Source organism: Neltuma alba, unplaced genomic scaffold (assembly GCF_004799145.2).
Source record: "Neltuma alba isolate B1F8T4 unplaced genomic scaffold, ASM479914v2 tig00011996_pilon, whole genome shotgun sequence".
NCBI lineage: Eukaryota > Viridiplantae > Streptophyta > Magnoliopsida > Fabales > Fabaceae > Neltuma > Neltuma alba.
In genome coordinates this window covers 22352-35165 of record NW_021636569.1, presented here as the reverse complement: position 1 = coordinate 35165, position 12814 = coordinate 22352, and the positions used below count along the sequence as shown (strand labels likewise).

Genomic DNA, 12814 nt, shown 5'->3' with positions numbered 1-12814 from the left:
TATGTGTCTTGTTGTTTTTAGAATAAAATAATATTTTTCTGTTGGTAAAAATTATTCATTTTTTACAAAAAAATTTTTAATCTCATAATTTATAAATATATATACACATATTAATTAATTATTAATTATATTATCTTGTTATTAATTATTAATTATGTTAGTAAAAATTATTTTGTTAACAATTTTATTCTTTCAAATTAAAATATTTTATAAAATCTATCTTTTATATAATTATCATATTAACTTATGTCCTTTTTAGTAATTTGTATATGTAAAAAGTGCTTCTGGTAATAACTATCCAAACACTCTAACTTCTCAAAATCACTTTTTCACAAAATCTATTCTCTAAAAACTATTCTCTAAACCATGGTTTGGTTACATCCAAATACCCCCTTAGAGGTGTTTGGATTTCTCTATAAGTGCTTTTTAAAAGTATTTTATTTATAAATTAAAATAAATTTCTTCACATATTTATTTTATATGCCGTAAAATCACTTTTAAAACTATAGCTTATAATCCAATCATTCCCACGGTTTAGATAGCTAACTTCAGTTCAACGTAAAGAGGCCAAGAGCTAGGGCGTATTCCGGATAAAACCAGTGTGGGACGGACCCTCGCCTCCTCTCTTCCCTTGAATAACCAGACGTCGGCCATCCAACGACCGTATCCGCACCACACGCATTGTAATAACGGTGATGGAGTTCCCCTGTTATCAATCTACATCTTTGATTTGTGCATAAATCTTCGATTCTTCTATTCTCACTTCTTTAAATTCAACATTCCGATCTCCTTGACCCTTGATTTCACGATTCCCCATGAATTTCTTCAAATCAGTCTTCTCCGACGACCCAGATCCTCCTCAATCCGAATCTGCATCCCAGATTCCCGATAATGCACCGCAAAACAAAGGGCAAGACAGCCCTGATCGCGATTCCTCGCCAGTTGAACATGGATCGGTGGTCAACTCAAGCCCTAATGCTTCTGGTGCTGCCGGGTGGAACTTTGGGGGTCTGATTAGAAACTTGACCGTCAAATCTGAATCAATCATCGAGACGTATCGTCGTGATCTGCAGGAATTCGGCACGGAGTTGAAAAAGGAGATTGAGGTTGCTCAGGGTTCACTGGAAACGGTGGGTCACGCCTTTGACGAGTTTGGGAACTCTTTGGTGAAAGGTACGGCTCAGATCATAACTCACGGTAAGGATGCAATACTCGCTCTTGAATCCGATTCAGACAATAACAACATCAATAACCAGAAATTCAGTGGCGATAAGAGCTTAAATTCGAAAGCCTATAGTAGGTTTGATGCTCAGGTCCGTGCTATTCAGGGTGATGCTAATACTTATTGTGAAGAGCCCGACGATTTAAATGACTATAATAAGTGGAAATCGGAGTTTTCGTTGGAGGGAAAACAAGAAGAATTTGAGAGCTATCTCAGAGAAAATGATGACATGGAGAGTATCTACAGAAAGGTTGTTCCTGGTAGCGTTGATCATGAAACTTTCTGGTGTAGGTATTATTATAAAGTTTATAGGCTTAAGAAAGCCGAGGAATTGAGGGCTAGGCTTGTAAGAACGTCATTGGATGATGAGGATTTGAGCTGGGATTTTGAAGATGATGATGGTGACAAGGGGTTTGAGGTTAAAGCTAAGTCGGACCTCATGAACCAAAAGAAGATAGATGGTGAAGTTTTGGGAAAAAGTGTGGATACGGAGCTGCGGGTTGGAAGCTCTTCTAATAGTAATAAGGTGGGAACAAATACTTCTAATGTAGAAGAGAGTCGTCATTTGGGGGAGGAACCTACAGTAGAAAGGAAAGACAATTCACTGCGTGATAAGGAGCTTGGGAACAAGGGGGATAAGTCTGTTGATGAATCTAAAGTTGAGAAAGCAGAAGTTGTTCATCAAGTGGATGATGGAAGCAACGTTAATATCAAGGAAGCAGGTGCTGAATCAATATCTGAAGCACAGGCTTTGGTCAACAAGAATGGCTTACCAACAGAATCTGACTCAAAATTGGCGGTAGAAAGAAAGGCTGATGATGGCAAATCTTCCAGTAAAGCAGCGGAGGAGGAAGACCTTGGGTGGGATGAGATTGAGGATCTTAGCTCTATTGATGACAAGAAAACGACTCAGAGTGGTAGCCCAAACAAAGTTGACTTGCGGAAGCGCCTGAGTGCTGCAGAAGAGGATGAAGACTTGAGTTGGGACATTGAAGATGATGATGATGATGAGAAGCCGGCCAAGCCTTGAGATATTTGATGCATTTGCCTTCTGACTTCTTCCTAAGATATATAAATTTGTTAGTTTGCCTCTGTTAGAGATATTTCCCATTTCTTCATTTTATGTTTGTAAAAATTAATATAGCAGTAATGCGGTCCCTTTTTTCCCTCCTGTGAATGTATTAAAGCAATTGTTTCTCTGATGGTATTGTTTATGGTTAATTTTTTTTTCCCCCAGTATTTTTGGACACACCAGAATACTGGCGCTGCAAACTGATATATTTTCTGTCTTGTTTTCTCTTCTCAATTGATGAGAAGCTTTCGCCTGCCTCAATTGTTCTTTCTTTTATTTGATTAGCATGAGAAAGTGACTAATAAATTCATCCTTTTCCAATCCAAGTGTTTGATTAACATGAGCAAGTGACCTTCACCTGCTGACCAATCAGTTCGTCCCTTTAAAATCCAAGTGATGGTAACTTAATATATGAAGTTCTGTTCTGGCTGAGCGTGCTGTTTATGTTGTTTCAAGATAACCGTTCTCTTTGGTAACGACATCAAAGGGATGCTTGTTACTGCATCAAATAATAGAACGCACTAGCATGTCTATGCAGGAGGAAGGCACTGCATAAGGCTTGTACCTGCATATTTTATGGCCTATTTTCTCATATCGGAGAGGTTGTAGCATCGTTTGATGAACTTTGGATACATTTTCTTGTGGCTGTGGCATGAACATGGTGCAGGCAGGCGATTGGAGTTTTCCATACAATGCTGGTAAGTACCCTTTACCTGGAACTGCGAGTTGAAGTTTTCTATCAATATCATGACTACGATATGAGGTCAGCTTCATTTCTTATACTTTGTCAATTAGTTGGGGTTCCGATAATTTTATTTTGCTGGCTTCACCTTTGAATGAATTATCGCACATGCTAGCTGCGGTGTCGTATGAGACATGAAACAGGATCATTACAGGTAGCTTAGAAGTAAAACATGCATAATAACAACCGCCATAAGTTGCATTTTATATTTGTAGTTTCAAATCAAACCCTGAGAAACATATTAGTCCCCTTCAAGGTGAAACATGTCTAGTTTAGTTAAATAGTTATATTTTAGCTAAAAAATACACACTTATTGTGTTTTAATTAAGTCTAGATCACAGGTCTGATGCTTTACATTGATGTTTAAAGTGAGTTGGATATGTTTGGCGGAAGCCTTCTCTCAATTCCAGAATGGGCGAATCTCTATACGAGAGATTTGTTTCCCTTTTTTTCATCCGTTCAATCTCTCTAATAATATCCGTTTAATGCTACTTCCATTTGGTTATGTAGTTCAGAATTTAAGATGAGTTCGTATTTGGAATCATCACGGGGGAAGTGCTATTAATGACGCAAATAGGCAACGCACATCTAGCAAATGTGACAATATGTGGGTAAGTTTCCCTTTGTTGGTCTCATACTAGGTTCTAATACTTGTACAATTTCTTATTCCTTCAAGCCCAAAAATTTTAGCATCAAGGGATATAACATAATAATAATGAGGATAAAATAAGTAAAGTTAATTTTTAAGTTGCATAATATGATCAATATAATTTTTTTCCAGAAGAAAGTCTAGATAGTTGTAATATTTAAAAGTTGCTAATAGTATGGCTTATCTTGATTTTCATGCAAATATATAGATTCAACCAAACTCAACAATGGTTACTTGACTTTTCTTTGGTCAGATTGTATTGACAGATAATCAGATAACCACGGTAGCTTCTTTACAGGTTTACAGCATATTTAACAAGCTGAACTGGGGATGATCATCACATAATAACAAGGGCAAGATCTGCGTTTACAGCCTATGCATCCCCACTAATGGTTTGGCTTGTTGAAGATGAAGATTTAACAGAAATCACCATTCATACAAAACTCAGCTCTTTATATAAATAACTTGCCTGACTGCTCTACTATGATTGGCATCCATGAAAAAACTATTGTGAACACCACTAAATCTACTCTAAAGATAATGAAAGAAAAATACCAAAAAAAAAAAAATGGTGAGAACCAAACTCCCAATGACAAGTGGACCTTGTTGAACAAAGGGAATAACTCTTGCATTGACATACTCTTCCTTCAAGCACTGATGCTGGGTTCAGAAGAAGAGTCTGATATGTGTGATTCAACTGAGGAAGGTAGTGCCAGAAGTCGTCCCCGTTGGGCGCGTGGTGGAAGATGCTTTGCCGGTTTTCTGGATGGCACATTCCAGGGCAAGAATACCCCAGTTCCTCCACCACCAGCTAATTTTCGAGGACTCACAGGGGCTAACATCACCATTGGAGCTCGAAGTATTCCCCATCTGGGTACCATTCCCATTGCCTCGGGCCCACTGGGAGGTACATTCGGCGACACATATGGACCAGAAATTCCAGGTTTCCAAAATGTCATGGCACTCATCATTGAAGGAGTTGGTGACTGGCATTGGTTGGAGTCTGGCCTCACTCTGAAGAAGGTGATGCTGACCCTTCTGTTTGGGGATGGACACATGACATGCCTCGCCATGTCAGCACTGTTTCCTCTCATCACTAGAAGAGACCTGCAAGAAGATTAGGTACTCCCAATTGAATCACGTGTTCACACTTAACTATACAAAGGTTAGCCATGAAGAGTGCACCAGACTAGTAACAAAGTCATACTATTCATAAGAAATAAGTAATGTAACTTATTTCTCAGATATAGTATATTACACAATATTCAATTTTAGTTTAGTCAAAGAAAAAGCATTTCTTTGAGACAATTCTCGTTAGCTTATTTGGAAACACTTCTTCCAGACAAATGTCAGTCAAGGTTCCCATTCTTGCGAGCTTATTTGGAAACACTTCTCTGAAACAAATGTCAGTCAAGGTTTTAAATTTTAATTTCTTGTGAGCTATTTGGATGTCATCCCTGTAAGAAGTTGGCACCAAATGCTCCACACTACTACCCGTAAGGCCTCAATGCAGGTGCAGAAATGCTGATGGTGCCACATCTAACATTCCTCAACAATATTTTAAAAGTTTTTCATGCATTTGTTATATGACCAATTAATTATATAAAAGGCATGTGTGGACAAGGGGGAAAAAAGCTTCGAAGCAATGGGTACTATACTTGTGAGGTTAGACCTCCTGTGAATAATGCAAGTTGTCCATTTGAAACACATTATCAGTTATATAAATTATATAAAAACCATGTACGGACAAAAAAGAGGCTGCCAATAGAATATTTATAGTGCAAGCCCTTAGGCAAAACTAAGAATTACTTACCTGACTGCAAATTTCTATGTTACTCAATAGAATAAGGAATGAGAGAGACTATAATACACATGTATTTAGTATTGTGATTAAAATTTCAGTTACTATAAATGAGAAATTTATGACAGCAAAGAATATTTATCAATTCTTTAATATATATTTAAATATGAATATACCCCTTCTTTACTGATTGCATAAATGGCCCTTTGTAGGTCCCATCATTTTCGCTTGTAAGGGTGCGCCCAAAAGCCATAGTTGATTCAGAAAGAAGAAGAGTTGACAAAGGTTGATCCAAGTGTGGTGGCTTCAAGAATGGTTGAGAATATTCCCCCTAGATGAAGAAATTGTAAAGACATTACCAAATAGTTATGTCAGTAATGAACGGTTGAAATGTTTGACTAATACATGTTGGATAATAGTAAACTAGAAAGGCTGAAATATTTACCTCTTCAAAAAAGTTGATGATACAGCCATCTGGCCTTCTATATTCTGGAAGCAGACGCCATTGGATAAGGTGATCAATGACACTTTGAAGAAGAGATGGAATTGGCTCTATATTACCTGTAGATAAAATATTCAAAAAAAAAAGAATTTAAAAACAAAACTGGAGGTTAAACGATTTGTAGAATGACTTGTTGGTAGCTATAGAAAAAGGAGATTACAGTTTCAGAAAAATTGTTAGATTATTAAAATGTTTTTCAATTGTGTTGTCCTTACTATTTGCATCCTCTTTTATGTGTCCAAAAATTGGTACGCCCAGCTGAATCATCTCACGTTTGTTTCCCTTCATTTGCTTGTTAAATAGTATAAAAGTTTCTCCTGCATTCATCCAGAAATTTCTGTTAGTCTTTCTATAGTTGACAATCAATAACTTGCATCAATTATTGTCTTTTTGTGCTTAAACCTGTCATGCAGATGACGTTGAGGAAGTCATTCCATTAGAGTAGTCAAGACAATGACAAAATATAATACATCAAGATTCTGCTGGAACTTTAATCCGTTTGATTCACCGAAGTAGATTGAAAATTTGTCGTCTTATTGAGTCTGAAATCCATATGCTTAGACCGAGACTGTACAGAGAATAAACAAAAAGGAAGTTAAAAGAGGCTTACCAGAGAGTTCTCCGTTCTGGCCGGCAGCATGAAGCTCATTGACAAAATCAGTGAGCTTGTTGAGCTCACAATCGGTGAAAATATCCTCGTATAGCTTCAATCCCTTCACCACATTTACCTGCCAATTGCAGTCATCTTTCAATCAGCAAGCAATACCCACTTTGCTTCTTATTATAAACAGTGTACTTGAATTCACGAAACAAGGACTTGCCGTATGCCCCCTCACTGTCTCCTTTGCTTGGAAACCTTTCCTCAACGTTATCTGTGAAGAACGTCCTTCGCATTCTTCATGCTTTGAACATATACTAATGTTCATTAAACTTCCTTGCATTTCTCGACATCCTACATGCCAAATAATGCAGCAGATTTACTCCCATGTCATAACTTATATATTCAACATGCAATGCACAATAATGTCTCAATTTTTTCATCAGATCCAATACTTCCCATAATTTTTTTTGTCCAACCCTTTTTTGGGCAGACCTTTCAGTTAACCACACTCTGAAGTCTGAACTACAGGAGCTCGGTTGAAATTGGACCTTCACACCTGGTTGACCCGCTAACTCACATCATTGTGAAAGCTTTGTTAGGAAGTCGTGGTATAGACCCTTTTGTGAAGCCATGAGACTTGTCACAAACTAAATAAACACCCGCAAGTCTAACCACCCTAAACTACTTATTACGCCCTCTATCTTTTTTTTCATATAAGTGACCTTAAATTCCATCGTGTAAATTAAAAAGTTAGTTAAAGACAATATATAAATAAAAATTAAATTTTTTTATTTAAAATATCTTTATTTATGAGGGAGAGAGAGTATAAAAAAGAGAATACGTTATTATAATAAAAAGAATTATAAAAGAAAGAGAATGTGTAATGAACAAAAAAGATAATTTGAAAAATAAGATAATAAATATATTGAATATTAAAAAAATAATTAATAAGGTAAAATACAAAATTTATTATAAAAATTTAAAATAACTCACAAGTATTGCTTATAAAGAAAAAAATAATAGTTATTATTTATTAAAAATGGAGGGAGTAAAAAAAAATTCAGCGTACCGTTGGTCCAAACTCGAAGGCAACCCCAACCCCAACCCCAACAGGCGGCTACCTGGCTTAGTGGCTTACCCACATGCCCAAGACAAAAACCAACACCCCGGAGTGGTGGGAAAGTGAAACGCGCGTGACGAGCACACGACCACCTCCGCCGCCTGTGAGAAGAACCATTTGCACACATCTCAAGGTGGCTGCATCGACGCTACGCAATTCGCCCCTCCCCAAACTAACCGTACCACCGGATGCGGCCAAACTTTTGCTCGCCTCGTAATTCTCAAACCAAGCACCCCAAAAATGTGGGAAAATTATCTTTCGCAACCTCTGCTTTTTATTATTGACATTTTTGTCCCCTCTAATATCATCGCTCTGACTCTGTCTATGTACACCATTGAAGCAGGGGAATCTCGCTCCTCATATTACTCGACAAAAAGAAACTTAAAATAGGAATTGAATATAAGTTGTAGAATAATTAGTATAAAAAAATAATTAGTCTGAAAAAAATTAGATGGATCAATAAATTAACAGCACATATCATTGCGCACTTGACAAAACAGAGAACTCTAGAAACAAACTGATTTAATTTGTTGAAGAATATCATGTTACCGAACTGGTACCGAGGCAAAAGCGCATTTAGCAAACAGAAAGATGTGTTCGTTCAATGATTTTTTTATAAATAAAAAAGCAACGAAAAGCGATTTCGCTCCGCCCTGCGACAGCTTATTTCCACGAGGAAGAACGGGAAAATCCTGCCGCATACCTTTTTTTTGGGTGGGGGTTCCCCCTTTTTTTTTGGGGGGGGGGGGGGAGGGGACCCCATAGTGAGCAGCAAGATCACAAAACTAGGAGAAATCAGCTCATTGAAAACAAATTAAAATTCCTCCGAGCCTCGTCTTCCTATTTATATGGTTAAAAAAATTAAGATCAAAATTTTCTCAGGTTTACCGTAATTTTGAGTCAGAATAAAAATAAAATTTAACAAAATCCTTGAAATAATCTTCACTATGAATATGAATCATCCGTTGAGTTGCCAATGAAATATCAGCAAGTATGGAAACTCGTTACCTGAATCGGTAATTTCACTGTTGGGCGAATCATACTCTTCAGGACATTCGTCGCCTTCAGAATTCACATTATTCTCCGTTCTTTTTTCCTCGATTTTCTTTGTAGCATCCAGCTGATTCCCCAAATCCTCAATCCTCCTTTCACGTTCCCCGATTTCTTTAGTCTCAGTGTTCTTCTCCGCCACTTTGCGGAGCTCCAGCGTCACGTCAGCTATGGAGTGATATTTCTGCATCTGTATTATTGGGATCCAGTTAAGTCGACGACGATGAATTGCTTTGAACACGGAATCATAGTCATAAGAGGCGTCCGCAAGCTGAGTCAAGTGACCACAGAGGGCGTCGATGATAGCGTTTGCAGCCGCAAACTCACCGCGAAACCAGGAAATCATAGCGTCCTTAGCAAAGGAATCAGAAATGAGCAGGGGCGGTGGTTGCATCGGCAGCATTGTCGACCCTGCCGAAAGAACATGATCGATCGGAGGCGGTACAGGCGCGGTTGCCATCGGCATCAGAGCGAATTCTAGCTAAAACAGAAAGGAGGTGATGGTGATGATAACTATGATAATGAATGAAGAAGTAATAAATGAGTTAATAAGCTTAATTTGCAGAGAAAAGATGCCGTGAAACTAGAAGGAATTGGAACAGAAAGAACAGAGAGGGTTGGTTGTGGTTTTCAAATGGAGAGGGTTTAAGGAGAGATCCAAAGGGAGAAATATACGAATATAGAAGGCGAGATGCTACGGTGCGGTAACAATTCCATCTGCAGATGACGTGGCTCGATCTAACGACTCGTGACTGTCAAAGTTGAAATTAGGAATGAAGGTTTGGTTAGCTCGCGGCGCAGGGAAGGTTAGGACCAAGGGCCTGGCAGAGAAGGTGCGATTGGTTTCGCTTTACTATATTTTTTTTCACTGATATATTAAATATAAATATATTTAATTAATTTATTTTTACTATTATCAATGCCCGTGATCCCGTCTTATGAAAAAAACCGAATACATCACGTGAATCTCATACGTTTTAGTAATTTTCTTGGTGTTAATTCAAAAAGTTAAAATTTGTTAAAAAAATTATACGTTGCAAATTTTTTTTAAAATTGTTTGTTATGAAGATCCTGGGAAAATCAATTTTGAAGTTCTCTTAAGGTCATGATAAATCTCAAAACTTAAAAAAGTAATTATAAAAAATAATTAATCAAAATATTCTTTAATAAAATTTTCACATTAATATAGTGAGACTGAAATTCACGTTCTATGGGATCCAATCATACGAGTCTCGTTTTTCACCGGTTAAATTGCCTTTTATTGAGAATATATTTAAGTTTTTCCCGGGTTAAACCAGTCTGTTTTCTATTTTGTTATTAATTTATATCATTATTGATTGATGGTTGATTATTGAGGTGGGATGTGCGGGGTTGGTGGTGGTGGCGAGTTCCATGCCTCGAATCAAATCATGATAGTTTACTCAAAATTAAAAAAAAAAAAAGGGAAAGGAAACTTAATTATAAAATGGATTAAAATAATAGTTTACTGAAAATAATGGAGGGCCAAAACCCTCATGGCTCGATGGCATCATTTGCAACTCTTAATATAGGAGATGTGTCAAATATAAAAGGAAAAGTTACAGCTCGTTATTTGCTAATTACTATAATTATTTCGAGCCAAACACATTTCATTCAAAAACTACCTTGGTTATATAAGTATACAGTTTGCTTATAAATTATCGTAGTTCATTTTAACATAATAATAATAATGTCAATAATTGAATTGAAAGATCATAAATGACAGCTGATTGTGAACAAAGCCAATACTAATAATAATGTGTAGGTTGTTTTGTTCTTCTTTTGGAGGCAGCCGTGCATGACTTGTACTTAACGCAACAAAATGTACCTTCTTAGCCAACGCATGCACAATACAAACGAATCATAACATTTCAATTATATGCCCTCGTTATTTAATTTTGAAGATAATATTAAAAAAATTAATTCAGAAAATGGATTCCACTTATGCATTGGATTGCTCATCCCCTCTCATCCAACAAATAAAAGGGGGAAGGGGTAAAAAAAAGAATCAGGCATGATTTTTCCCCCCACATGAAGCAAATAAATAAAACGTTGTATTCATGTGATGTTCCAGAAAAAGCAGCCTTCAGTTAATGCTGAACTTATAATAAAAACATTAAAGTGAAATATGGTTGGGGAATCAAATTAGAGGACAATGGCAATATTGGGATTTATCACGCAGCAAGCAAGTTGGCAAGCCCAAAATAAATAAATCGCGCGGGGGGAAGGCCGGGGGCATGTGTGTGGGGCCCACGAGGGGGAAAGAGACGATTCAAGGGCGATGGCCGGAGTTTCGGGGGGTCCCACTGGGGAGGCTGTACTGCCGGTCAGCACAATGCGAGCACTCAGCCACTCACTCCCCCACGAAACAAGGACGAGCAGGAAGCTGACTGTGGGCTCCATCGGACTACGGTGCGGGGGGGTTGTTGATTTTTTTTTTGGGTTACATCAGGGCACGCACCCAACACACACATGCCACTCGGCCAGACGGCCCGTGGCTGGGGGTTGTTGATTTTCAGATACGCCCGACGTTTATTTATTCTAAGTTTTACTTTTTTTTTTTTTGGTAAAAATTTATTAAAGATCTCCCGTTACAAAAAGTACTGCCCAAAAGCGTCTGAAATCTATTGCAACTGCGACCTAATTTCAAGCGATAAACTAATTATGCATAACTTATTTTCAATTATATCCAAAATAAAATATCACATCATGTTTTTAATATAAGAGTTAGTTCATTAATTTGAGTAGATTAAGAAAATTAGTTAAATTAGTTGTTTATAATAAATATGTATTGTCTTTCCTAAGATACCCTTACTAATCAAGTGTCATTTGATGAAACATTTAATATATGTAACTACTATAATGACTACTTTGAAAAAAATAAATATAAGAGATAAAATGGATTAAGATTTTATATTTAAAACTAAATTAAAAATTAAACAAATTCTTATATTAAGTATAAGAATATATTTACACGAAGTGAAGGAGAGATTGCACATGAGTTCCTGGATATCTTTTGAAGATAAATTTTACAATAAGAATTTTCAGCAATTTTCCTTTTTCGTCCGGGATATTTAAACATTTTGAACTAATCTAAATTTAATTCAAATATTTTAAATTAGGCGAGAACTTTTTTAGCAAAATACAAGAACGACAATTGTTGACATTATGACCTCATTCTTCCTGGTTTGGAAAAAACGAAAAGAGAACGAGGCTTCACCTTTTATGTATCAGCACCGAATATCGGATGTTAAGCAGCCATGGTGTTATGAATTGTGATCTTTATTTATTTATTAATTAACTGCACAATTCAAAATGTTTGAATTTGCCTAAATTAGTTCAGTTGTACTTATCTGACTTGCTTTGGATAACGTTCTTCTTCATATGTATGCTTTGCATTACAATTTAATAACTGAATTTATATTAATCAAATCAACTTCTGGGCCGAAAAGGAAATCAAATCAACTATCAGAATTGATAATTTTGAATTAAAGCTATTTTTATTTTGAAATTGTTTTAATAAGTCCTATAAAGAAATTACTTTAACTGCTTTGATATGACTAATTTGCATTTTCATATTAATTCCTTCCCTTATTTAAAAACATGTCTGTAAAATTAATAGATCATGTGGTCGACATGTGTAGCGCGTTGCACTGCTCCATCGCTGATTGTGCCACGTCTTTAGACGAAGAGATTGAATTATAAAAATTCAGATAAATGGAATTTTTTTGTTGGGAGGCATCGCGCGTATAAAGCGAGATGGGCTTGGCCAATAATTTAACCTCAGACGTCGGGCAAACAAAAAAAAAATCAGACCTAAACACATGGGCACGTGCGCCTAATTGGGTTTTTACGGCGGGTCCCGCCAGACACGGCTTGTGATTTCAGGGAGCCTTTGAGTGGAAGGAAGGAACCATTCATTTGATGACATCGATCTGATCGTCGGCCGGGTTAGAGCCAATGCTAACGAAGTATTGTTCTGGAAAGCAAAAGATTGGGTCCTCGTCATTCATTATATTCCCGTGCTATGCTATAAG

The 12814-nt window shown here is 36.8% G+C and overlaps 2 protein-coding genes across 3 annotated transcripts; one reads left to right on the top strand and one right to left on the bottom strand.

Moving 5' to 3' along the window:
* The first annotated feature begins 573 nt into the window (after positions 1-573).
* Positions 574-2555, top strand: LOC114720725 (BSD domain-containing protein 1). Of its 2 annotated transcripts, XM_028906407.1 has the most exons (2): positions 574-2197; positions 2225-2555. In XM_028906407.1, exons 1-2 carry the CDS (start codon positions 816-818, stop codon positions 2250-2252), a joined length of 1410 nt encoding a protein of 469 aa, XP_028762240.1. In that variant the 5' UTR covers positions 574-815; the 3' UTR covers positions 2253-2555. The 2 variants fall into 2 exon arrangements, with proteins under 2 accessions (XP_028762240.1, XP_028762239.1); XM_028906406.1 differs by having other exon boundaries at positions 576-2555.
* A 1360-nt stretch (positions 2556-3915) lies between these two features.
* On the bottom strand, positions 3916-9510 carry LOC114720730 (RNA demethylase ALKBH10B). Its single transcript, XM_028906411.1, has 7 exons — positions 8718-9510; positions 6810-6940; positions 6599-6716; positions 6204-6305; positions 5932-6047; positions 5663-5817; positions 3916-4792 (listed from the first exon to the last, which is right to left on the bottom strand). The coding sequence occupies exons 1-7, from the start codon at positions 9223-9225 to the stop codon at positions 4333-4335; spliced, it is 1590 nt and encodes a 529-aa protein (XP_028762244.1). The 5' UTR covers positions 9226-9510; the 3' UTR covers positions 3916-4332.
* Positions 9511-12814: the final 3304 nt, after the last annotated feature.

Coding starts and splice junctions, on each gene's coding strand:
- LOC114720730 (XM_028906411.1), bottom strand. CDS start 9,225: ATGCCGATGGCAACCGCGCCTGTACCGCCTCCGATCGATCATGTTCTT. Junction 5,818..5,931: donor TCATCAACTTTTTTGAAGAG/GTAAATATTTCA, acceptor TTCTTCATCTAG/GGGGAATATTCTCAACCATT. Junction 4,793..5,662: donor ATGCAATCAGTAAAGAAGGG/GTATATTCATAT, acceptor ATCTTCTTGCAG/GTCTCTTCTAGTGATGAGAG.
- LOC114720725 (XM_028906406.1), top strand. CDS start 816: ATGAATTTCTTCAAATCAGTCTTCTCCGACGACCCAGATCCTCCTCAA.